Source organism: Myxine glutinosa, chromosome 5, assembly GCF_964187855.1.
Source record: "Myxine glutinosa chromosome 5, kmMyxGlut1.1, whole genome shotgun sequence".
NCBI lineage: Eukaryota > Metazoa > Chordata > Myxini > Myxiniformes > Myxinidae > Myxine > Myxine glutinosa.
In genome coordinates, this window is record NC_136265.1 from 42,806,386 (window position 1) to 42,833,820 (window position 27,435).

Genomic DNA, 27,435 nt, shown 5'->3' on the forward strand with positions numbered 1-27,435 from the left:
GTTTAAATATACTCCGAATCAGAGAAAAAAAATATATAAATATATAAACGAATGTAACTGATTTCAAAACAAGAGATTGAGTTTAAATATACTCCGAATCAGAGAAAAATATATATATAAATATATAAACTAATATAACTGATTTCAAAACAAGAGATTGAGTTTAAATATACTCCGAATCAGAGAAAAAATTAATATATAAATATATAAACAAATAGAACATTTCAAAACAAGAGATTGAGTTTAAATATACTCCGAATCAGAGAAAAAAATATATATAAATATATAAACGAATGTAACTGATTTCAAAACAAGAGATTGAGTTTAAATATACTCCGAATCAGAGAAAAAATAAATATATAAACAAATAGAACCGATTTCAAAACAAGAGATTGAGTTTAAATATACTCCGAATCAGAGAAAAAATAAATATATAAATATATAAACTAATATAACTGATTTCAAAACAAGAGATTGAGTTTAAATATACTCCGAATCAGAGAAAAAATAAATATATAAATATATAAACTAATATAACTGATTTCAAAACAAGAGATAGAGTTTAAATATACTCCGAATCAGAGAAAAAATAAATATATAAATATATAAACTAATATAACTGATTTCAAAACAAGAGATTGAGTTTAAATATACTCCGAATCAGAGAAAAAATAAATATATAAATATATGAACAAATAGAACTGATTTCAAAACAAGAGAATGACTTAAATTTACTCCGATCAGAGAAAAAATAAATAAATAAACGCACCACGTGCAGTTGTACTTTCAGTAGTTGGTGATGTTGAGGTTGTCGATTCAGTTGTGCTAGTTGTTGCAGGTGCAGTAGTAGCAGAAGAGGTGGATGGTGTTGAGGATGTGGTTGTTGATGTTGGAGTAGAAAGCATGGTTGTGTACGTTTGCATTGTAGTAGTTGTAGTTGGCAAAGATGTACCTTGTGAAAAGGTTGTGGTGATTGGTGTGGTTGCGGTTGAACCTAAAGTGGTAGTTAATGTTGTTGTTCCGAGAGAGGATTGTGTCAATGCAGTTGTTGATGCTATTGGGGTCGTTTGTGAAGTGATGCTTGTCTGACCAGTTGTTGTGGTGGTTGGTAGTTTTGTGGATCGACTTGTGGTTGGTGGAACAGTTGACATTGTTATTTCCCGAGTAGAAAAGGTAGTTGTTATTTGAGAAGTCGGAGTTGTGACGGTGCTTGGTGTGGTTGCAGTGGTTGGTGTGGTCCTCGTTGTTGAGCTAGTTTGCATTGTTGTGGTTGTGGGAGGCAAAGTCGTGCCTTCAGTTGTACTTGTAGTGGTGAATGTAGTTTGGGGTGTAGATCCTGTGGTTGGGGTGGTAACCTCTGTTGTAGCTGTGGAGGTTGTGGCAAGTGTTGTAGGAGTGCTTTCAACAGTTGTGGCTGTGGTTGGGGTGGTTGTTCCCAGTGTTGTTGACGTCCATAGAGTTGTGGTTTCAGGAGTTGTTGGAGTGGTTGGAGTGGTTTGACTGGTTGTCGTGCTAAGAGATGGGGTTGTGGGTGTGGTTGTGGTTGTGGTGGTTGGTGTGGTTAGTGTTGTTGAACTAGTTTGCATGGTCGTGGTTGTGGGAGGGAAAGTTGTGCCTTCAGTTGTACTTGTAGTGGTGAATGTAGTTTGGGGTGTAGATCCTGTGGTTGGGGTGGTAACCTCTGTTGTAGCTGTGGAGGTTGTGGCAAGTGTTGTAGGAGTGCTTTCAACAGTTGTGGCTGTGGTTGGGGTGGTTGTTCCCAGTGTTGTTGACGTCCATAGAGTTGTGGTTTCAGGAGTTGTTGGAGTGGTTGGAGTGGTTTGACTGGTTGTCGTGCTAAGAGATGGGGTTGTGGGTGTGGTTGTGGTGGTTGGTGTGGTTAGTGTTGTTGAACTAGTTTGCATGGTCGTGGTTGTGGGAGGGAAAGTTGTGCCTTCAGTTGTACTTGTAGTGGTGAGTGTAGTTTGGGGTGTAGATCCTGTGGTTGAGGTGGTGACCTCTGTTGTAGATGTGGAGGTTGTGGCAAGTGTTGTAGGAGTGCTTCCAACAGTTGTGGGTGTGGATGGGGTGGTTGTTCCCAGTGTTGTTGACGTCGATAGAGTTGTGGTTTCAGGAGTTGTTGGAGTGGTTTGACTGGTTGTCGTGCTAAGATATGGAGATGTGGGTGTGGTTGGTGTGGTTGGGGTGGTTGGTGTGGTTGGGGTCGTTGGTGTGGTTGGTGTGGTCAGTGTTGTTGAACTAGTTTGCATTGTCGTGGTTGTGGGAGGCAAAGTTGTGCCTTCAGTTGTACTTGTAGTGGTGAGTGTAGTTTGGGGTGTAGATCCTGTGGTTGGGGTGGTAACCTCTGTTGTAGATGTGGAGATTGTGGCAAGTGTTGTAGGAGTGCTTCCAACAGTTGTGGCTGTGTTTGGGGTGGTTGTTCCCAGTGTTGTTGACGTCGATAGAGTTGTGGTTTCAGGAGTTGTTGGAGTGGTTTGACTGGTTGTCGTGCTAAGAGATGGAGTTGTGGGTGTGGTTGTGGTTGTCAGAGAGGAGCAACAAAGCCTGATGGCGTAATCCAAACATCGGCTCTCAACCTGCTCATCGTTCAAACAGACAAGACCCGTTTGCACGTCACAAGTAACATTCGTTTGCAGACTGGCGGAGGGATCATCGACAACACGACACTGGACATCGCTGATGCCATGGGGACACACGTTGCCGTTGCTTGATAAAATTGTATCATAATTCTCGATGTCTCCCTGTCCATCACTCGGATCGTCGTTGTCCATCCAAGAGCTCCAATTCTCGCACACTGCAACAAAAGTGCAAGAGCAGAACAAATCATGGTCAAGTCGGTGCAATGAAGTCATGAACATTTATTTGGGATCATACGTGGCTGTCTTTGTCTAACCTCTTTGTCTAACCTCTTTGTTTAACCTCTTTGTTTAACCTCTTTGTTTAACCTCTTTGTTTAACCTCTTAGTTTAACCTCTTTGTTTAACCTCTTTGTTTAACCTCTTTGTTTAACCTCTTTGTTTAACCTCTAAGTTTAACCATTCCTCCAAAATCCATTTCTCCAGATTGGAAATTCAGTGAAACATTCCTCACTCCTTATTCCCACGTTGGTGCAACATATGTCACCACAGAATTCTCTCACTCTGCGTCTCTTTCGGTCAACGATTTCCATGCAGGAAGCTCTCACCACTTATCCATAAAGATGGTATTCATGGAATGCTTACCCCCGCGGTTTTGAGAAGAACTTGATGCGAGACAACTCTTCTGTTTTTTAAGGTTTTTTGATGCCACCGACGAAGTCCCCGGAAACGTTATGTTTTCAGGTTGTCCGTCCGGCTGTCCGTCCGTCGGTGATAGGTTTTCGTTACCGCGGTAACTCGAGAACGGCTGAAGTGATCTTATTCAAACTTGGTACAGGTATATATAATGTTGTAAAGATTAAGGGATTAGATTTTGGAGTCATAGGTTAATAGGTCAAAGTCTGTAATCGGCATGTAACTCGAGAATGGCTGAAATGATCCAATTTAAACCTGGTACAAGTAAGTATGATGATGTAAAGATTAACTGATTAGATTTTGGATTGAAGAGGTTAAAGGCCGAATGTCATAGTGATCACCACAGAATGATGGTCATGTTAGGTCATAGGTCATGTCAGGAAAAATGTGAGAACTTGTGAACAGCTGAAGGGATTTAAATAAAAACATGGTGCAGTTATGTAAAATGATGTAAACATGAACTGATTAAAGTTTGGGGTCAATAGGTCAAAGGTCAGAGGTCATGTCAGGTAAAAATGTGATAATTTGGGCACAGCTGAATGGATTTAAGTCAAACTTGATACAAGTATAATAATGATGTAATAATGTGGGCGGAGGCTTATCAGTCGACACGTGACCTCGAAGAGTGCCGTTCTAGTTTTTCTATGATCCAATATGGCTGCCAGACTATGCGACCGATAACATCATCTTTATCAAACCATATTTCACATGGGTAGTTGATCATTTGGTGAAAGTTTTGCATTATTCGGTGAGGCGGTTTCAGAGAAGAGGATTTTCAAAGATTTTCGCTTTGATCCAATATGGCTGCCAGACTATGCGACCGATAACATCATCTTTATCAAACCATATTTCACATGGGTAGTTGATCATTTGGTGAAAGTTTTGCATTATTCAGTGAGGCGGTTTCAGAGAAGAGGATTTTCAAAGATTTTCGCTTTGATCCAATATGGCTGCCAGACCACGCACGTGAGAAATGACATGACAAATTCACATTCTCCGTCATAACTGTTGCATAGATCACGCTCAATAAATTTCAAACAGATCAGAATAAACGTTGTACTTGTCGAATTATGACCTCATAATTAAGGCAACAATGTTCAATCAAGGCAACAAGGCAAATAAGGCAACATCGTAAACAACATTTATTCCCCATGCAGAGTTTCTTTGACAATGAGCCATGTTTAAATTTTTCCATGGAGCGGTTTTGGAGATATAGAGGTGCAATGTTTTTCGTTTTTTCCAAGATGGTGCCTGTACCACGTGACCAATGAAGTCATATAATTATCATCACAAAATTCTACAGAGGCGATCCTTTGGTGAAAATTTAGTGTCCATCAGACTAACAGTTGCAGAGAAAATTTTTTTCCACACTCATCGAATCAAGCATTGCACTTGTCGAATTATGACGTCATAATGAAGGTACTGATTACATCATGAACAGCACTTATTCCCCATGGGGAGGACTTGACAATGAGTCACGTTTCAATTTTTTTCCTTTGTGCAGTTTCGGAGATATTGAGGTGCAACGTTTTTCCAAGATAGTGTCCGTACCACGTGGCATATCACATCATAATTATCACTAAAATGCTAGATGCAATGTAGATGATGTAGATGATGATGATGTAAGTAGATGCAAACTATGGTGAAAATTCCGTGTCAATCAGACCAATGGTTGCTGAGAAAATGAATTTTAAGAAAATGCAGATACGTACGACATACCCGATCGCTGAACCGCACTTCTAGCTTTGCAAGCGCAGGGTAATTATCCCAAAATAAATGGAAATACATCGGAGGATATAAATACAAACCGAAGTACCAAGAGGGATGCAGTTGCAAATAACATAGCGTATAACAAATAAGTATTAGGGTAAAGTAATAGCATAGATGGTTGTGCGAAGCAAAAGCAAAAATCTTCAAAAGCACTCAATTTCATCTTCCCTTTCGGACTCCAAACAATAAAATACATTTACCTTCAACTGTGGTTGATAAGATCGTTGTAGTTGTAGGTTTGGTGGTGGTTGCAGAAAGTGTCGTAGCAGTACTTTTAGGAGTTATTCCAATGGTTGGGGTGGCTGTTTCAAGCGTTGTTGGACTAGTTTGACTTGTTGTTTGTGTTCCAGTCGTGGTTTGGAGTATTGTAGTCGGTCGTGTTGTTGATGGAGTTACAGTTGTAGTTGTGATCATGGTTGAGGTGGTTGGTGAAATTATGGTTGTAAATGTTGTGCTTTCTGGTGGTGGGGTATTCCCTTCTGTTTGTTTTGGGGTTTCTGTTTCGATAGTTTCTTCAGAGATGGTAGGCAATTCGGTTGTTGTGGTTCGTGTAGTTTGACGGGTAGATCCTGTTGTTAGGGTGGTTTGACTGGTTGTTGTACGAGGAGGTGGAGTTGTGGGTGTGGTTGGGGTGGTTGGTGTGGTCGGCGTGGTTGGTGTGGTTGTGGTGGTTGGTGTGGTTCGTGTTGTTGAACTGGTTTGCATTGTCGTGGTTGTGGGAGGCAAAGTTGTGCCTTCAGTTGTACTTGTAGTGGTGAGTGTAGTTTGGGGTGTAGATCCTGTGGTTGGGGTGGTAACCTCTGTTGTAGATGTGGAGGTTGTGGCAAGTGTTGTAGGAGTGCTTTCAACAGTTGTGGCTGTGGTTGGGGTGGTTGTTCCCAGTGTTGTTGAAATCAATTGTGTTGTGGTTTCAGGAGTTGTTGGAGTAGTTTGACTGGTTGTCGTACTAAGAGATGGAGTTGTGGGTGTGGTTGTGGTGGTTGGTGTGGTTCGTGTTGTTGAGCTAGTTTGCATTGTAGTGGTTGTGGGAGGCAAAGTTGTGCCTTCAGTTGTAGTTGTAGTGGTGAGTGTAGTTTGGGGTGTAGATCCTGTGATTGGGGTGGTGACCTCTGTTGTAGCTGTGGAGGTTGTGGCAAGTGTTGTAGGAGTGCTTTCAACAGTTGTGGCTGTGGTTGGGGTGGTTGTTCCCAGTGTTGTTGACGTCCATAGAGTTGTGGTTTCAGGAGTTGTTGGAGTGGTTGGAGTGGTTTGACTGGGTGTCGTGCTAAGAGATGGGGTTGTGGGTGTGGTTGTGGTCGTTGGTGTGGTCAGTGTTGTTGAACTAGTTTGCATTGTCGTGGTTGTGGGAGGCAAAGTTGTGCCTTCAGTTGTACTTGTAGTGGTGAGTGTAGTTTGGGGTGTAGATCCTGTGGTTGGGGTGGTGACCTCTGTTGTAGATGTGGAGGTTGTGGCAAGTGTTGTAGGAGTGCTTTCAACAGTTGTGGCTGTGGTTGGGGTGGTTGATCCCATTGTTGTTAAAATCAATTGTGTTGTGGTTTCAGGAATTGTTGGAGTAGTTTGACTGGTTGTCGTACTAAGAGATGGAGTTGTGGGTGTGGTTGTGGTGGTTGGTGTGGTTCGTGTTGTTGAGCTAGTTTGCATTGTCGTGGTTGTGGGAGGCAAAGTTGTGCCTTCAGTTGTACTTGTAGTGGTGAGTGTAGTTTGGGGTGTAGATCCTGTGGTTGAGGTGGTGACCTCTGTTGTAGATGTGGAGGTTGTGGCAAGTGTTGTAGGAGTGCTTCCAACAGTTGTGGCTGTGGTTGGGGTGGTTGTTCCCAGTGTTGTTGACGTCGATAGAGTTGTGGTTTCAGGAGTTGTTGGAGTGGCTTGACTGGTTGTCATGCTAAGAGATGGAGTTGTGGGTGTGGTTGTGGTTGTCAGAGAGGAGCAACAAAGCCTGATGGCGTAATCCAAACATCGGCTCTCAACCTGCTCATCGTTCAAACAGACAAGACCCGTTTGCACGTCACAAGTAACATTCGTTTGCAGACTGGCGGAGGGATCATCGACAACACGACACTGGACATCGCTGATGCCATGGGGACACACGTTGCCGTTGCTTGATAAAATTGTATCATAATTCTCGATGTCTCCCTGTCCATCACTCGGATCGTCGTTGTCCATCCAAGAGCTCCAATTCTCGCACACTGCAACAAAAGTGCAAGAGCAGAACAAATCATGGTCAAGTCGGTGCAATGAAGTCATGAACATTTCTTTGGGATCATACGTGGCTGTCTTTGTTTAACCTCTTTGTTTAACCTCTTTGTTTAACCTCTTTGTCTAATCTCTTTGTTTAACCTCTTGGTTTAACCTCTTGGTTTAACCCCTTAGTTTATCCTCTTTGTTTATCCTCTTTGTTTAACCTCTTGGTTTAACCTCTTTGTTTAACCTCTTTGTTTAACCTCTTTGTTTAACCTCTTTGTCTAACCTCTTTGTCTAACCTCTTTGTTTAACCTCTTTGTTTAACCTCTTTGTTTAACCTCTTTGTTTAACCTCTTTGTTTAACCTCTTTGTTTAACCTCTTAGTTTAACCTCTTAGTTTAACCATTCCTCCAAAATCCATTTCTCCAGATTGGAAATTCAGTGAAACATTCCTCACTCCTTATTCCCACGTTGGTGCAACATATGTCACCACAGAATTCTCTCACTCTGCGTCTCTTTCGGTCAACGATTTCCATGCAGGAAGCTCTCACCACTTATCCATAAAGATGGTATTCATGGAATGCTTACCCCACGCAGTTTTGAGAAGAACTTGATGCGAGACAACTCTTCTGTTTTTTAAGGTTTTTTGATGCCACCGACGAAGTCCCCGGAAACGTTATGTTTTCAGGTTGTCCGTCCGGCTGTCCGTCCGTCGGTGATAGGTTTTCGTTACCGCGGTAACTCGAGAACGGCGGAAGTGATCTTATTCAAACTTGGTACAGGTATATATAATGTTGTAAAGATTAAGGGATTAGATTTTGGAGTCATAGGTTAATAGGTCAAAGTCTGTAATCGGCATGTAACTCGAGAATGGCTGAAATTATCCAATTTAAACCTGGTACAAGTAAGTATAATGATGTAAAGATTAACTGATTAGATTTTGGATTGAAGAGGTTAAAGGCCGAATGTCATAGTGATCACCACAGAATGATGGTCATGTCAGGTCATAGGTCATGTCAGGAAAAATGTGAGAACTTGTGAACAGCTGAAGGGATTTAAATAAAAACATGGTGCAGTTATGTAAAATGATGTAAACATGAACTGATTAAAGTTTGGGGTCAATAGGTCAAAGGTCATGTCAGGTAAAAATGTGATAATTTGGGCACAGCTGAATGGATTTAAGTCAAACTTGATACAAGTATAATAATGATGTAATAATGTGGGCGGAGGCTTATCAGTCTACACGTGACCTCGAAGAGTGCCGTTCTAGTTTTTCTATGATCCAATATGGCTGCCAGACTATGCGACCGATAACATCATCTTTATCAAACCATATTTCACATGGGTAGTTGATCATTTGGTGAAAGTTTTGCATTATTCGGTGAGGCGGTTTCAGAGAAGAGGATTTTCAAAGATTTTCGCTTTGATCCAATATGGCTGCCAGACTATGCGACCGATAACATCATCTTTATCAAACCATATTTCACATGGGTAGTTGATCATTTGGTGAAAGTTTTGCATTATTCAGTGAGGCGGTTTCAGAGAAGAGGATTTTCAAAGATTTTCGCTTTGATCCAATATGGCTGCCAGACCACGTGAGAAATGACATGACAAATTCACATTCTCCGTCATAACTGTTGCATAGATCACGCTCAATAAATTTCAAACAGATCTTAATAAACATTGTACTTGTCGAATTATGACCTCATAATTAAGGCAACAATGTTCAATCACGGCAACAACGCAAATAAGGCAACATCGTAAACAACATTTATTCCCCATGCAGAGTTTCTTTGACAATGAGCCATGTTTAAATTTTTCCATGGAGCGGTTTTGGAGATATAGAGGTGCAATGTTTTTCGTTTTTTCCAAGATGGTGCCTGTACCACGTGACCAATGAAGTCATATAATTATCATCACAAAATTCTACAGAGGCGATCCTTTGGTGAAAATTTAGTGTCCATCAGACTAACAGTTGCAGAGAAAATTTTTTTTCACACTCATCGAATCAAGCATTGCACTTGTCGAATTATGACGTCATAATGAAGGTACTGATTACATCATGAACAGCACTTATTCCCCATGGGGAGGACTTGACAATGAGTCACGTTTCAATTTTTTTCCTTTGTGCAGTTTCGGAGATATTGAGGTGCAACGTTTTTCCAAGATAGTGTCCGTACCACGTGGCATATCACATCATAATTATCACTAAAATGCTACGTAAGTAGATGCAAACTATGGTGAAAATTCCGTGTCAATCAGACCAATGGTTGCTGAGAAAATGAATTTTAAGAAAATGCAGATACGTACGACATACCCGATCGCTGAACCGCACTTCTAGCTTTGCAAGCGCAGGGTAATTATCCCAAAATAAATGGAAATACATCGGAGGATATCTATCTATAATTCCAGTAATCTCTGTACGTTTGTACGTTTGTACGTTTGTACGTCTGTACGTTTGTCTGTGACCGCTGTTTCTCGACAACTACCGGTCCGATATACTTGAAACTTGCCAGGTATATTGCTGGGGACCCGAGGATGTGCCTTTTCAAGGTTTGAAATTAATCGGACAAGTACTTACCGAGCTATGGCGATTTAGCCGTTCGCCGTTCGCTTTGCCGTTGCGAATGGACCAAACCATTCATGTAAATAGAGGGGGGGGGGGGGGGGGGGTTCTGTGGTCGTTCGCTTTGGCTTTGCGAATGGACCAAACCATTCATGTAAATAGAGGGGGGGGTTCTGTGGTCGTTCGCTTTGGCTTTGCGAATGGACCAAACCATTCATGTAAATAGAGGGGGGGGGGGGGGTTCTGTGGTCGTTGCGAATGGACCAAACCATTCACATCGAATCATCGAATCACATCGAATGGACCAAACCGTTCGCTTTGGACCAAACCATTGCATGTAAATAGAGGGGGGGGGGGTTCTGTGGTCGTTGCGAATGGACCAAACCATTTCATGTAAATAGAGGGGGGGGGGGGGGATATAATTTTAGATATATATATAGTACGGGCATTGGCAAGGAACGGGCACCCACGTACGGGCAATGCCCTAGTAAATACAAACCGAAGTACCAAGAGGGATGCAGTTGCAAATAACATAGCGTATAACAAATAAGTATTAGGGTAAAGTAATAGCATAGATGGTTGTGCGAAGCAAAAGCAAAAATCTTCAAAAGCACTCAATTTCATCTTCCCTTTCAGACTCCAAACAATAAAATACATTTACCTTCAACTGTGGTTGATAAGATCGTTGTAGTTGTAGGTTTGGTGGTGGTTGCAGAAAGTGTCGTAGCAGTACTTTTAGGAGTTATTCCAATGGTTGGGGTGGCTGTTTCAAGCGTTGTTGGACTAGTTTGACTTGTTGTTTGTGTTCCAGTCGTGGTTTGGAGTATTGTAGTCGGTCGTGTTGTTGATGGAGTTACAGTTGTAGTTGTGATCATGGTTGAGGTGGTTGGTGAAATTATGGTTGTAAATGTTGTGCTTTCTGGTGGTGGGGTATTCTCTTCTGTTTGTTTTGGGGTTTCTGTTTCGATAGTTTCTTCAGAGATGGTAGGCAATTCGGTTGTTGTGGTTCGTGTAGTTTGACGGGTAGATCCTGTTGTTAGGGTGGTTTGACTGGTTGTTGTACGAGGAGGTGGATTTGTGGGTGTGGTTGGGGTGGTTGGCGTGGTTGGTGTGGTTGTGGTGGTTGGTGTGGTTCGTGTTGTTGAACTAGTTTGCATTGTCGTGGTTGTGGGAGGCAAAGTTGTGCCTTCAGTTGTACTTGTAGTGGTGAGTGTAGTTTGGGGTGTAGATCCTGTGGTTGGGGTGGTGACCTCTGTTGTAGATGTGGAGGTTGTGGCAAGTGTTGTAGGAGTGCTTTCAACAGTTGTGGCTGTGGTTGGGGTGGTTGTTCCCAGTGTTGTTGAAATCAATTGTGTTGTGGTTTCAGGAGTTGTTGGAGTGGTTTGACTGGTTGTCGTGCTAAGAGATGGAGTTGTGGGTGTGGTTGTGGTTGTCAGAGAGGAGCAACAAAGCCTGATGGCGTAATCCAAACATCGGCTCTCAACCTGCTCATCGTTCAAACAGACAAGACCCGTTTGCACGTCACAAGTAACATTCGTTTGCAGACTGGCGGAGGGATCATCGACAACACGACACTGGACATCGCTGATGCCATGGGGACACACGTTGCCGTTGCTTGATAAAATTGTATCATAATTCTCGATGTCTCCCTGTCCATCACTCGGATCGTCGTTGTCCATCCAAGAGCTCCAATTCTCGCACACTGCAACAAAAGTGCAAGAGCAGAACAAATCATGGTCAAGTCGGTGCAATGAAGTCATGAACATTTATTTGGGATCATACGTGGCTGTCTTTGTCTAACCTCTTTGTCTAACCTCTTTGTTTAACCTCTTTGTCTAACCTCTTTGTCTAACCTCTTTGTTTAACCTCTTTGTTTAACCTCTTAGTTTAACCTCTTTGTTTAACCTCTTTGTTTAACCTCTTTGTTTAACCTCTTAGTTTAACCATTCCTCCAAAATCCATTTCTCCAGATTGGAAATTCAGTGAAACATTCCTCACTCCTTATTCCCACGTTGGTGCAACATATGTCACCACAGAATTCTCTCACTCTGCGTCTCTTTCGGTCAACGATTTCCATGCAGGAAGCTCTCACCACTTATCCATAAAGATGGTATTCATGGAATACTTACCCCCGCGGTTTTGAGAAGAACTTGATGCGAGCCAACTCTTCTGTTTTTTAAGGTTTTTTGATGCCACCGACGAAGTTGCCGGAAGCGTTATGTTTTCAGGTTGTCCGTCCGTCCGTCCGTGATAGGTTTTCGTCACCGTGATAACTTGGGAACGGCTAAACGGATCTTAGTCAAACTTGGCACATGTATGCATAATAAGGTAAAGATGAACTGATTTGATTTTGGGATCAAGAGATCAAAGGTCAAAGATCAAAGTCAGTAATAGGTCTATAACTTGAACAGCTGAAGTGATCAAGTTCAAACTTTGTACGGGTATGTATGATATTGTAAAGACTGAGTGATTCGATTTTGGGTTCAAGAGGTCAAAGTTTAAAGGTCAAAGTCTGTAGCAGGTCTACAACTTGAGAATGGCTAAAGCTAAAGTTCTATAACCAATTAAAAGTTGGTTCAGATATGTATAATGATGTAAAGATTAACTGATTAGATTTTGGTTAACCTGAGGTCAAAGGCCAAAGGTCATAGGTCATATCAGGTAAAAATGTGGGAAATTGTGAACAGCTGAAGGGATTTAAATTAAAACTTGGTGCAGTTTTGTATAATGATGTAAACATTAACTGAGTAAAGTTTGGGGTCAATAGGTCAAAGGTCAGAGGTCATGTCAGGTAAAAATGTGCTAACTTGGGCACAGCTGAATGGATTTAAATCAAACTTGATACAAGTATTATAATGATGTAATAATGTGGGCGGAGGCTTATCAGTCGACGTCGTGACGTCTAAGAGTGCCGTTCTTGTTTTTCTTTGATCCAACATGGCTGCCAGACTATGCCACCAATGACATCATCTTTATCAAACCATATTTCAGATGGGTAGTTGATCATTTGGTTAAAGTTTTGCATTATTTGGTTAAGCGGTTTCAGAGAAGAGGATTTTCAAAGATTTTCACTTAGATCCAATATGGCTGCCAGACCACGTGACCAATGACATACCAAATAAGTATTAGGGTAAAGTAATAGCACAGATGGTTGTGCGAAGCAAAAGCAAAATCTTGAAAGCACTCAATTTCATCTTCCCTTTCGGACTCCAAACAATAAAATACATTTACCTTCAACTGTGGTTGATAAGATCGTTGTAGTTGTAGGTTTGGTGGTGGTTGCAGAAAGTGTCGTAGCAGTACTTTTAGGAGTTATTCCAATGGTTGGGGTGGCTGTTTCAAGCGTTGTTGGACTAGTTTGACTTGTTGTTTGTGTTCCAGTCGTGGTTTGGAGTATTGTGGTCGGTCGTGTTGTTGATGGAGTTACAGTTGTAGTTGTGATCATGGTTGAGGTGGTTGGTGAAATTGTGTTTGTAAATGTTGTGCTTTCTGGTGGTGGGGTATGCTCTTCTTTTTCTTTTGTGCTTTCTGTTTCGAGAGTTTCTTCAGAGATGGTAGGCAATTCGGTTGTTGTGGTTTGTGTAGTTTGACGGGTAGATCCTGTTGTTAGGGTGGTTTGACTGGTTGTTGTGATACGAGGTGGAGTTGTGGGTGTGGTTACCGTGGTTGGTGTGGTCAGTGTTGTTGAGCTAGTTTGCATTGTAGTGGTTGTGGGAGGCAAAGTTGTGCCTTCAGTTGTACTTGTAGTGGTGAGTGTAGTTTGGGGTGTAGATCCTGTGGTTGGGGTGGTGACCTCTGTTGTAGATGTGGAGGTTGTGGCAAGTGTTGTAGGAGTGCTTTCAACAGTTGTGGCTGTGGTTGGGGTGGTTGTTCCCAGTGTTGTTGAAGTCAATTGTGTTGTGGTTTCAGGAGTGGTTGGAGTGGTTTGACTGGTTGTCGTGCCAAGAGATGGGGTTGTGGGTGTGGTTGTGGTCGTTGGTGTGGTCAGTGTTGTTGAACTAGTTTGCATTGTCGTGGTTGTGGGAGGCAAAGTTGTGCCTTCAGTTGTACTTGTAGTGGTGAGTGTAGTTTGGGGTGTAGATCCTGTGGTTGAGGTGGTGACCTCTGTTGTAGATGTGGAGGTTGTGGCAAGTGTTGTAGGAGTGCTTCCAACAGTTGTGGCTGTGGTTGTTCCCAGTGTTGTTGACGTCGATAGAGTTGTGGTTTCAGGAGTTGTTGGAGTGGTTTGACTGGTTGTCGTGCTAAGAGATGGAGTTGTGGGTGTGGTTGTGGTTGTCAGAGAGGAGCAACAAAGCCTGATGGCGTAATCCAAACATCGGCTCTCAACCTGCTCATCGTTCAAACAGACAAGACCCGTTTGCACGTCACAAGTAACATTCGTTTGCAGACTGGCGGAGGGATCATCGACAACACGACACTGGACATCGCTGATGCCATGGGGACACACGTTGCCGTTGCTTGATAAAATTGTATCATAATTCTCGATGTCTCCCTGTCCATCACTCGGATCGTCGTTGTCCATCCAAGAGCTCCAATTCTCGCACACTGCAACAAAAGTGCAAGAGCAGAACAAATCATGGTCAAGTCGGTGCAATGAAGTCATGAACATTTATTTGGGATCATACGTGGCTGTCTTTGTCTAACCTCTTTGTCTAACCTCTTTGTTTAACCTCTTTGTCTAACCTCTTTGTTTAACCTCTTAGTTTAACCTCTTTGTTTAACCTCTTTGTTTAACCTCTTAGTTTAAACTCTTTGTTTAACCTCTTAGTTTAACCATTCCTCCAAAATCCATTTCTCCAGATTGGAAATTCAGTGAAACATTCCTCACTCCTTATTCCCACGTTGGTGCAACATATGTCACCACAGAATTCTCTCACTCTGCGTCTCTTTCGGTCAACGATTTCCATGCAGGAAGCTCTCACCACTTATCCATAAAGATGGTATTCATGGAATGCTTACCCCACGCAGTTTTGAGAAGAACTTGATGCGAGACAACTCTTCTGTTTTTTAAGGTTTTTTGATGCCACCGACGAAGTCCCCGGAAACGTTATGTTTTCAGGTTGTCCGTCCGGCTGTCCGTCCGTCGGTGATAGGTTTTCGTTACCGCGGTAACTCGAGAACGGCTGAAGTGATCTTATTCAAACTTGGTACAGGTATATATAATGTCGTAAAGATTAAGGGATTAGATTTTGGAGTCATAGGTTAATAGGTCAAAGTCTGTAATCGGCATGTAACTCGAGAATGGCTGAAATTATCCAATTTAAACCTGGTACAAGTAAGTATAATGATGTAAAGATTAACTGATTAGATTTTGGATTGAAGAGGTTAAAGGCCGAATGTCATAGTGATCACCACAGAATCATGGTCATGTCAGGTCATAGGTCATGTCAGGAAAAATGTGAGAACTTGTGAACAGCTGAAGGGATTTAAATAAAAACATGGTGCAGTTATGTAAAATGATGTAAACATGAACTGAGTAAAGTTTGGGGTCAATAGGTCAAAGGTCATGTCAGGTAAAAATGTGATAATTTTGGCACAGCTGAATGGATTTAAGTCAAACTTGATACAAGTATAATAATGATGTAATAATGTGGGCGGAGGCTTATCAGTCGACACGTGACCTCGAAGAGTGCCGTTCTAGTTTTTCTATGATCCAATATGGCTGCCAGACTATGCGACCGATAACATCATCTTTATCAAACCATATTTCACATGGCTAGTTGATCATTTGGTGAAAGTTTTGCATTATTCGGTGAGGCGGTTTCAGAGAAGAGGATTTTCAAAGATTTTCGCTTTGATCCAATATGGCTGCCAGACTATGCGACCGATAACATCATCTTTATCAAACCATATTTCACATGGGTAGTTGATCATTTGGTGAAAGTTTTGCATTATTCAGTGAGGCGGTTTCAGAGAAGAGGATTTTCAAAGATTTTCGCTTTGATCCAATATGGCTGCCAGACCACGTGAGAAATGACATGACAAATTCACATTCTCCGTCATAACTGTTGCATAGATCACGCTCAATAAATTTCAAACAGATCTTAATAAACATTGTACTTGTCGAATTATGACCTCATAATTAAGGCAACAATGTTCAATCACGGCAACAACGCAAATAAGGCAACATCGTAAACAACATTTATTCCCCATGCAGAGTTTCTTTGACAATGAGCCATGTTTAAATTTTTCCATGGAGCGGTTTTGGAGATATAGAGGTGCAATGTTTTTCGTTTTTTCCAAGATGGTGCCTGTACCACGTGACCAATGAAGTCATATAATTATCATCACAAAATTCTACAGAGGCGATCCTTTGGTGAAAATTTAGTGTCCATCAGACTAACAGTTGCAGAGAAATTTTTTTTTCACACTCATCGAATCAAGCATTGCACTTGTCGAATTATGACGTCATAATGAAGGTACTGATTACATCATGAACAGCACTTATTCCCCATGGGGAGGACTTGACAATGAGTCACGTTTCAATTTTTTTCCTTTGTGCAGTTTCGGAGATATTGAGGTGCAACGTTTTTCCAAGATAGTGTCCGTACCACGTGGCATATCACATCATAATTATCACTAAAATGCTACGTAAGTAGATGCAAACTATGGTGAAAATTCCGTGTCAATCAGACCAATGGTTGCTGAGAAAATGAATTTTAAGAAAATGCAGATACGTACGACATACCCGATCGCTGAACCGCACTTCTAGCTTTGCAAGCGCAGGGTAATTATCCCAAAATAAATGGAAATACATCGGAGGATATAAATACAAACCGTAGTACCAAGAGGGATGCAGTTGCAAATAACATAGCGTATAACAAATAAGTATTAGGGTAAAGTAATAGCATAGATGGTTGTGCGAAGCAAAAGCAAAAATCTTCAAAAGCACTCAATTTCATCTTCCCTTTAGGTCTCAAACAATAAAATACTTTTACCTTCAACTGTGGTTGGTAAGATCGTTGTAGTTGTAGGTTTGGTGGTGGTTGCAGAAAGTGAAGTAAAAGTACTATGAGGAGTTATTCCAATGGTCGGGGTGGCTGTTTCAAACGTTGTTGGACTAGTTTGACTTGTTGTTTGTGTTCCAGTCGTGGTTTGGAGTATTGCGGTCCGTCGTGTTGTTGATGGAGTTACAGTTGTAGTTGTGATCATGGTTGAGGTGGTTGGTGAAATTATGGTTGTAAATGTTGTGCTTTCTGGTGGTGGGGTATTCTTTTCTGTTGGTTTTGGGCTTTCTGTTTCGATAGTTTCTTCAGAGATGGTAGGCAATTCGGTTGTTGTGGTTCGTGTAGTTTGATGGGTAGATCCTGTTGTTAGGGTGGTTTGACTGGTTGTTGTACGAGGAGGTGGAGTTGTGGGTGTGGTTGGGGTGGTTGGTGTGGTCGGCGTGGTTGGTGTGGTTGTGGTGGTTGGTGTGGTTCGTGTTGTTGAACTAGTTTGCATTGTAGTGGTTGTGGGAGGCAAAGTTGTGCCTTCAGTTGTAGTTGTAGTGGTGAGTGTAGTTTGGAGTGTAGATCCTGTGATTGGGGTGGTGACCTCTGTTGTAGCTGTGGAGGTTGTGGCAAGTGTTGTAGGAGTGCTTTCAACAGTTGTGGCTGTGGTTGGGGTGGTTGTTCCCAGTGTTGTTGACGTCCATAGAGTTGTGGTTTCAGGAGTTGTTGGAGTGGTTTGACTGGTTGTCGTGCTAAGAGATGGGGTTGTGGGTGTGGTTGTGGTCAGTGTTGTTGAACTAGTTTGCATTGTCGTGGTTGTGGGAGGCAAAGTTGTGCCTTCAGTTGTACTTGTAGTGGTGAGTGTAGTTTGGGGTGTAGATCCTGTGGTTGGGGTGGTAACCTCTGTTGTAGATGTGGAGGTTGTGGCAAGTGTTGTAGGCGTGCTTTCAACAGTTGTGGCTGTGGTTGGGGTGGTTGTTCCCAGTGTTGTTGAAATCAATTGTGTTGTGGTTTCAGGAGTTGTTGGAGTAGTTTGACTGGTTGTCGTACTAAGAGATGGAGTTGTGGGTGTGGTTGTGGTGGTTGGTGTGGTTCGTGTTGTTGAGCTAGTTTGCATTGTAGTGGTTGTGGGAGGCAAAGTTGTGCCTTCAGTTGTAGTTGTAGTGGTGAGTGTAGTTTGGGGTGTAGATCCTGTGATTGGGGTGGTGACCTCTGTTGTAGCTGTGGAGGTTGTGGCAAGTGTTGTAGGAGTGCTTTCAACAGTTGTGGCTGTGGTTGGGGTGGTTGTTCCCAGTGTTGTTGACGTCCATAGAGTTGTGGTTTCAGGAGTTGTTGGAGTGGTTGGAGTGGTTTGACTGGTTGTCGTGCTAAGAGATGGGGTTGTGGGTGTGGTTGTGGTCAGTGTTGTTGAACTAGTTTGCATTGTCGTGGTTGTGGGAGGCAAAGTTGTGCCTTCAGTTGTAGTTGTAGTGGTGAGTGTAGTTTGGGGTGTATATCCTGTGATTGGGGTGGTGACCTCTGTTGTAGCTGTGGAGGTTGTGGCAAGTGTTGTAGGAGTGCTTTCAACAGTTGTGGCTGTGGTTGGGGTGGTTGTTCCCAGTGTTGTTGACGTCCATAGAGTTGTGGTTTCAGGAGTTGTTGGAGTGGTTTGACTGGTTGTCGTGCCAAGAGATGGGGTTGTGGGTGTGGTTGTGGTCGTTGGTGTGGTCAGTGTTGTTGAACTAGTTTGCATTGTCGTGGTTGTGGGAGGCAAAGTTGTGCCTTCAGTTGTACTTGTAGTGGTGAGTGTAGTTTGGGGTGTAGATCCTGTGGTTGGGGTGGTGACCTCTGTTGTAGATGTGGAGGTTGTGGCAAGTGTTGTAGGAGTGCTTTCAACAGTTGTGGCTGTGGTTGGGGTGGTTGTTCTCAGCGTTGTTGAAGTAGAGGTTGTTGAAAGTGTTGTCGGAGTGCTTTGAACAGTTGTGGCAGTGGTTGGGGTGGTTGTTCTCAGCGTTGTTGAAGTGGATTTACTCGTTGTTTGTGTTCCAGTCGTGCTTTGGAGTGTTGTAGTGGTGGTAGGCGGCGTTGTTGATATGTTGCAGTGTGTTTCCATCACTACGGTTTCATTTTCCTGACAGCGAGTGATAAATGTGCACACATCAACCTCCTCATTCGAAATGACACTTCCCGGTGTATAAACTTCGCCGTTGTAACAGCAGCCATCTGCAAAGAAAAACAATAATGATTCAAGCTTTCAGACAATGATGATCCAGCATTGCACACCGGTTGGTACATAATGATATTAAACTGCAGGAGAACAAAACACAACAGTGGTTAACCTCGGCAGGGATGAGATGTTAAACTGCTTGCACTATTCCAGGTGTACAGGTGAAAATTGCCTGTCATCTCCCCAGATTTGGGCCTGCCATTTTTGATTCTACAATGATCAGACTTGCACACATACAGAGAATTGCCCCCATTTTAATATCGCTAGAAACACCCAATCCATCCCACAATGGTGACAGGCTTGCAGAGGGAACCACAGAGGGTGAGGAGAGGAGGGGGTTGTCCCCTGACCTGACCCGACCCCAGAGCACGTACGTAAAGTTTGGTGGAGAAATGACCTGGCCCAGCTGGGTTTTTTCTTTGTTATTAAAATGTACATACTGTACATACCTACATACAGACAAAGAAGTGCCTTATTTTGTTTCGTAAATTATCTGAAGGTTCTGAAACTACCTGAGGATCTCAGTGTTCGTGTGGTTGTTGTTGTTGTTGTTGTTGTTGTTGTATTGCCCTGGACAGTTCTCATGAACAAGCCCGTGACACGGAGACAGCCGATATCCTCAGAGCGACCCAGATATCCCCCACATCCAGGATGGTGTACCACTGCCTTCAAGAAGTCGGGGCCATGACTGACAGAGTAGGTGAGAGAGAGTGATAGAGAGGAGGAGGAGGAGGAGGAGGAGAGGAGGTTGAGGAGGAGGAGAGGAGGAGGAGAGGAGGAGGAGAGGAGGGAGAGGGAGAGGGAGAGGGAGAGAGAGAGGGAGAGGGAGAGAGAGAGAGAGAAAAAAGACAGACAAGAGGGAAAGGGCCGGTCCGTAGGGATGGGGACCGATCGGCTCTCTGGCCTTGACCGCCCTGCCCTGACGAATCCGGGCAGCAGGCAGGAATGGTGAAGATTTGGCTCCCAATTTGCATTGAGGGTGAACAACCACCGTTAAGACGCATCCCCAATAGTTGTGGATCTCAGTGTTGTCAATACCGATAGATCTCTTCGAACTTGTTTGTTACTCGACACCCGGTCCTTTTAAAAATATTGTCAATCAATATTCCAAAACATTACAACTGATCAAAATCGTTGGGAATGAGTATCGAATTGTCACTGCGGATTATCTGTGTGACCACACCTTTAGTCATTCACAAAAGGACAATGTGTGATAGATAACTTGTACCAGGCAAATATATTGTGCCTGCTGTCAGGGTCAGACCTGCGCAAGCGTATTCTTTCTCATTCACCTTTTCAACAGACTCAGCACCAACTGACTCTTGGCAGTTCACCTATAGAGAAAGAATGACTAAATTCCCCGCTATACAACCAGCACGGAGTGGCGAGGAGTGAAGAATCAATACGGCCCTGACACACTCAGCCAATCAAATATGCTGTCTTGAAAACACTGTGGTTAGGAAGACCAATTCTTGAAAATACTTAAGGTATTTTTTAAGGTATTGATGGTACATAATGGTGGAGAAAGGAGTTTTCTGTTTGCAGGATTTATGTGACCTTAGTTGTTTTCACTCCTGTCTGTCTGTGTGTCTGTTTGTGAACAAGATATCCCATAAAGTTGTGGACGGATTTGGACGAAACTTGGTGGACAGGTTGTGTGTGTGACAAAGAAGAATCGATTCAATTTTGGTGAAGATCCGGATCCGGATCCGGCTAGTCGAATTTTTAAAGTGATTCTTCACCATTGGGAGATCGGGCCAAAAACGATACATAGCAGGATATCTCAAAAAGTAGTGGACGGATGATTTTGATTAAATGTGATTCTGTGTTGTGATTTTCTGGTCTACTTTGGGACATAAAACGTAAACTGTCCACCTGGCGGAGGTATGCTCTCTACTGAGTGCCGTTCTAATTTCTTTGCTTCTTCGACTTTTTTTTCCATTAATATATAATTTTTGATTCATTATGGAGAAAAAGGTTATTTGCCTGTTATAATATCCCCATGGAGAAGGGTATTTGCCTGTTATAAAAAAAAAAAAAAGGATTTGACTATTTTACCTGGTTTTTGGCATTCCATGGAGCCGTTCATACACGTACTGCAGCAAAGAACGAGAAGAAACAAGCATTTAGTCAACAGACTGAAACACTGAATTGTCATGACTGAATCACAAATACATCACTGCATCACAACAGCTAAATTGTCTCAATGACACTGGCTCTCTGTCTGTGTTCGTGTAAGGCTTTTAGATAAATGCTAACTATCCTTAGGGTAAACCACATTGGTAAAAAGATAATAATAGCAAGGGACGGTTTAGAATGAATCGCCCTTCAAAAAATGTTCTGGAGAAGTTCTACAGAACCCAACAGAAATGTCATGGAACCTAAGAGAACTCTAAGGAGAGGTCGGTTGTTCCATATAATTCGTCAGACGTTCTGTAGAAGATACAATCAAATGTCCATATATCTTTGCAGAGAATGAGTGTTCTATAGAATTATTCAGATACTCTGTTGAACCTGTATGTATAAAATTGTAAGTATTGTACTTTAGGACCAAATTCTATAGAATTGATCCATAGAAATCATTCAGAAAATCTCTTTAGATGTTTTATAGAACCTGTCTAGAGAATTTATATTGTACTTTAGGACCAAATTCTATAGAATTGATCCATAGAAATCATTCAGAAAATCTCTTTAGATGATTTATAGAACCTGCATAGAGAATTAATATTGTACTTTAGGACCAAATTCTATAGAATTGATCCATAGAAATCATTCAGAAAATCTCTTTAGATGATTTATAGAACCTGTCTAGAGAATTTATATTGTACTTTAGGACCAAATTCTATAGAATTGATCCATAGAAATCATTCAGAAAATCTCTTTAGATGTTTTATAGAACCTGTCTAGAGAATTTATATTGTACTTTAGGACCAAATTCTATAGAATTGATCCATAGAAATCATTCAGAAAATCTCTTTAGATGATTTATAGAACCTGTCTAGAGAATTTATATTGTACTTTAGGATCAAATTCTATAGAATTGATCCATAGAAATCCTTCAGAAAATCTCTTTCGATGTTTTATAAAACCTGTCTAGAGAATTTATATTGTACTTTAGGACCAAATTCTATAGAATTGATCCATAGAAATCCTTCAGAAAATCTCTTTAGATGTTTTATAAAACCTGTCTAGAGAACTTCTATTGTACTTTAGGATCAAATTCTATAGAATTGATCCATAGAAATCCTTCAGAAAATCTCTTTAGATGTTTTATAAAACCTGTCTCGAATTTATATTGTACTTTAGGACCAAATTCTATAGAATTGTTCCATAGAAATCCTTCAGAAAGTCTCTTTAGATGTTTTATAGAACCTGTCTAGAGAATTTATATTGTACTTTAGGACCAAATTCTATAGAATTGTTCCATAGAAATCCTTCAGAAAAATCTCTTTAGATGTTTCATAGAACCTGTCTAGAGAATTTATATTGTACTTTAGGACCAAATTCTACAGAATTGATCGATAGAAATCCTTCAGAAAATCTCTTTAGATGTTTCATAGAACCTGTCTAGAGAATTTATATTGTACTTTAGGACCAAATTCTATAGAATTGATCAATAGAAATCCTTCAAAAAATTTCTTAAGATGTTTCATAGAACCCGTCTCGAGAATTTATATTGTACTTTCGGACCAAATTATATAGAATTGATCCATAGAAATCCTTCAGAAAATCTCTTTAGATGTTTCATAGAACCTATCTCGAGAATTTATATTGTACTTTAGGACCAAATTCTACACAATTGATCCATAGAAATCCTTCAGAAAATCTCTTTTGATGTTTTATAAAACCTGTCCAGAGAATTTATATTGTAATTTAGGACCAAATTCTATAGAATTGATCCATAGAAATCCTTCAGAAAATCTCTTTAGATGTTTTATAGAACCTGTCTAGACAATTTATATTGTACTTTAGGACCAAATTCTAGAGAATTGATCGATAGAAATCCTTCAGAAAATCTCTTTTGATGTTTTATAAAACCTGTCAAGAGAATTTATGTTGTACTTTAGGACTAAATTCTACAGAATTGTTCCACAGAAATCCTTCAGAAAAATCTCTTTCGATGTTTTATAAAACCTGTCTAGAGAATTTATATAGTACTTTAGGACCAAATTCTATAGAATTGATCCATATAAATCCTTCAGAAAATCTCTTCAGATGTTTTATAGAACCTGTCTCGAGAATTTATATTGTACTTTAGGACCAAATTCTATAGAATTGATCCATAGAAATCCTTCAGAAAATCTCTTTAGATGATTTATAGAACCTGTCTCGAGAATTTATATTGTACTTTTGGACCAAATTCTATAGAATTGATCCATATAAATCCTTCAGAAAATCTCTTTAGATGATTTATAGAACCTGTCTAGAGAATTTATATTGTACTTTTGGACCAAATTCTATCGAATTGATCCATAGAAATCCTTCAGAAAATCTCTTTAGATGTTTTATAGAACCTGTCTCGAGAATTTATATTGTACTTTTGGACCAAATTCTATAGAATTGATCCATAGAAATCCTTCAGAAAATCTCTTTAGATGATTTATAGAACCTGTCTAGAGAATTTATATTGTACTTTAGGACCAAATTCTATAGAATTGATCCATAGAAATCCCTCAGAAAATCTCTTTGGATGTTTTATAAAACCTGTCTAGAGAACTTCTATTGTACTTTAGGACCAAATTCTATAGAATTGATCCATAGAAATCCTTCAGAAAATCTCTTTCGATGTTTTATAAAACCTGTCCAGAGAATTAATATTGTACTTTAGGACCAAATTCTAGAGAATTGATCCAGAGAAATCCTTCAAAAAATTTCTTCAGATGTTTCATAGAAACTGTCTCGAGAATTTATATTGTACTTTAGGACTAAATTCTATAGAATTGTTCCACAGAAATCCTTCAGAAAAATCTCTTTCGATGTTTTATAAAACCTGTCTAGAGAATTTATGTAGTACTTTAGGACCAAATTCTATAGAATTGATCCATAGAAATCCTTCAGAAAATCTCTTCAGATGTTTTATAGAACCTGTCTCGAGAATTTATATTGTACTTTAGGACCAAATTCTATAGAATTGATCCATAGAAATCCTTCAGAAAATCTCTTTAGATGTTTTATAGAACCTGTCTCGAGAATTTATATTGTACTTTAGGACCAAATTCTATAGAATTGATCCATAGAAATCCTTCAGAAAATCTCTTTAGATGTTTTATAGAACCTGTCTAGAGAATTTATATTGTACTTTTGGACCAAATTCTATCGAATTGATCCATAGAAATCCTTCAGAAAATCTCTTTAGATGTTTTATAAAACCTGTCTCGAGAATTTATATTGTACTTTAGGACCAAATTCTATAGAACTGATCCATAGAAATCCTTCAGAAAATCTCTTTTGATGTTTTATAAAACCTGTCTAGAGAACTTCGATTGTACTTTAGGACCAAATTCTATAGAATTGATCCAGAGAAATCCTTCAGAAAATCTCTTTAGATGATTTATAGAACCTGTCTCGAGAATTTATATTGTACTTTTGGACCAAATTCTATAGAGTTGATCCATAGAAATCCTTCAGAAAATCTCTTTAGATGTTTTATAAAACCTGTCTCGAGAATTTATATTGTACTTTAGGACCAAATTCTATGGAATTGATCCATAGAAATCCTTCAGAAAATCTCTTTAGATGTTTCATAGAACCTGTCTAGAGAACTTCTATTGTACTTTAGGACCAAATTCTATAGAATTGATCCATAGAAATCCTTCAGAAAATCTCTTTCGATGTTTTATAAAACCTGTCTCGACAATTTATATTGTACTTTAGGACCAAATTCTATAGAATTGATCCATAGAAATCCTTCAGAAAATCTCTTTAGATGTTTTATAGAACCTGTCTAGAGAACTTCTATTGTACGTTAGGACCAAATTCTATAGAATTGTTCCAGAGAAATCCTTCAGAAAATCTCTTTAGATGTTTTATAGAACCTGTCTAGAGAATTTATATTGTACTTTAGGACCAAATTCTATAGAATTGATCCATAGAAATCCTTCAGAAAGTCTCTTTAGATGTTTTATAGAACCTGTCTAGAGAATTTATATTGTACTTTAGGACCAAATTCTATAGAATTGATCCATAGAAATCCTTCAGAAAATCTCTTTAGATGTTTTATAGAACCTGTCTAGAGAACTTCTATTGTACGTTAGGACCAAATTCTGTAGAATTTTTTTTTTTTTTTTTTTTTTTAATACAAGATCGAGGCTCGTGAAAGAGCGAACATTAATCACACAGAAAGACAAACCGACACATAAAACATATAACATCGGGAGCGGTAGACAAGATGGGGAGAGAGGGGGAAGGACACAAACACAACATTTGAGAGCAGGGACCGAGAGACATGGACACATCGAGAGATCTGAGAGAGGGCGAGGGCTTTGGGGGGGGGGGGGGGCATGGGAAGGGGGCGGTGGGAGAGGTATAAAACATATGGACACTGCCAGGACTTCCAGGAAAGAAGTTGGAATTTCAAACAAGGTGGATCTGGGGTGAATTAGCGGGGGTAGAAAAGATCAAGGTTTTGGATGGGGGAAGATAAGAGATGGTGGTGAACAGCTGTTTTAAAGACCTGGAGGGAGGAGTGGGATTGAAGGGAGTGAGGGAGTTTGTTCCAGAGGCGGGAGAAAAGAGGAATGAAAGAGTGAAGGTGAGCAGAGAGCCGAGATTTCGGCAGTTTAACCATCAGAGGGTTGCTGGCAGATCTTGTGCGACCTGTAGGAATATTTGGGGGACAGTGCACAGAGAGAGCTGGGGGTGCAAGGCCGGAGAGGAGTCGGTAGAAGACAGAAAGACCACCTACCTGCCTGCGGTGAGTGAGTGAAAGGCCCTCAGAGATAGCTTCATCGCGGGAGATTCCAATAATTCTGAAAGCTTTGGTTTCAACAGCGTGAAGCCGAGCTAAGTGTGAGGCAGGAGCACCGGCCCATAGGGGAGAACAGTATTCCATTGAGCTGCGGATGAAAGCCTTGTATGTGGTGAGGAGCTCAGGTGTGCCGAGGAAGGACTTCGCACGACGGAGGATGCCCAGTCGGCGACTGGCTTTGGAGGCCAGCTTGGAAATGTGGTTTTCCCAAGAAAGATCATGGCAGATAGTGAGACCCAAAATCTTGAGCGACAGAACTTCTTGGAGAGGATTGTTGAGAAAGTAGATGGGAGGGTTGTCCAGTCGATCTTTTCGGAGAGACATAGTAAGAGTGTGAGATTTGTCAGGATTGAAAGACATGTTCCACTTGTTTGACCAGTCTGTGATTTTGTCCAGGTCTTCAGAGAGTGAGGAGGCAGCAGACTGCCGATCTGAGGGAAGAGGAATGGAGCGGCAGAGAGTGGAGTCATCAGCAAAGAGATAGAGAGGATTTTCGAGAGAGTCAGAGAGATCATTGATGAAGACCAGAAAAAGCACGGGGCCCAGAACACTGCCTTGGGGAACTCCAGCCTGAACAGGAAGAGGAGATGAGAGAAACCCATTCAGGGCCACACGTTGACGACGACTAGAGAGGAAGTCCGCCAGCCATGCGTGGAGATTTCCATGGATACCAAAGGAGGAGAGTTTGGTGAGCAGAGCGGGGTGCCAGACCGTGTCGAAGGCACGTGATATGTCGAGGGAGACAGCTCTAATTTCCTGTTTGGCATTGAGGACCTCCATCCATTGTTGAGACAGCAGAAGCAGCATGTCCAGAGTAGAGTGACCTGGTCTGAAACCAAATTGATGATCAGAGATCAAGCCATTGGAGAAGAGGAAAGATTTCATATCCGAAGCAATGATGGATTCCATGACTTTGCTGATAATTGGGAGAAGGCTGATTGGTCTGTAGTTGCTAGGATCTGTTTTTGCACCTTTTTTGTGCAAAGCGGTGATGTTGGCTGATTTCCAAGCAGATGGCAGTTGACCTTGAGCAAAAGAGAGGGTGAAGAGAACAGAGAGAGGGTGAGATAGAGCAGCAGAGCAGGATTTTAGGACCCGTGGGCTGATGCCGTCGGGTCCAGTTGCAGAATCAGAGTTGAGGGTTGACAGAAACTTTTCCACCTTGTCAGGAGGAAAGGACACGGAGTCCAGGAGCAGCAGGGTACGACTGGGTATGGTGGGTACAGAGAGGGATGGGTTTGGGACACAAGATTTAGAGGCAAACACAGAGTTGAGGCATTCAGCTTTTTCACGTGCGGAGTCAGCTGTGTAGCCATTTGAGGTAAGGGAGGGGATGGAGGGGGAACAAACACCAGAAACGGATTTGACCAGACGCCACCAGGATTTGGAAGAGGGAGACAGATAAGAGAGTTCGGTCTTGAGAACGGAGAGATATTGTTTCCTGGCTCTCCTGAGGGTGGACACACACTTGTTTCGGGCTTTGTGAAAGGAAATGAGATTTCCTTCCGTTGGATTTGCTTTCCAGGAGACGAAGGCAAGTT

General features: G+C 41.3%; 1 protein-coding gene across 1 annotated transcript in view; it reads right to left on the reverse strand.

Annotated features, from left to right (window-relative positions):
- LOC137428644 (uncharacterized) overlaps window positions 1-27,435 on the reverse strand; it is a 153,987-nt gene that overhangs the window by 22,706 nt on the left and 103,846 nt on the right. Inside the window, exons 28-34 of the mRNA XM_078777978.1 lie at window positions 20,986-21,023; window positions 17,932-18,923; window positions 16,728-17,622; window positions 13,021-14,334; window positions 10,451-11,491; window positions 5,243-7,228; window positions 770-2,794 (exon numbers count right to left, since the gene is read on the reverse strand). Coding sequence (XP_078634104.1) covers window positions 770-2,794; window positions 5,243-7,228; window positions 10,451-11,491; window positions 13,021-14,334; window positions 16,728-17,622; window positions 17,932-18,923; window positions 20,986-21,023 — 8,291 coding nt within the window. The remainder of the gene's footprint in view (window positions 1-769; window positions 2,795-5,242; window positions 7,229-10,450; window positions 11,492-13,020; window positions 14,335-16,727; window positions 17,623-17,931; window positions 18,924-20,985; window positions 21,024-27,435) is intronic.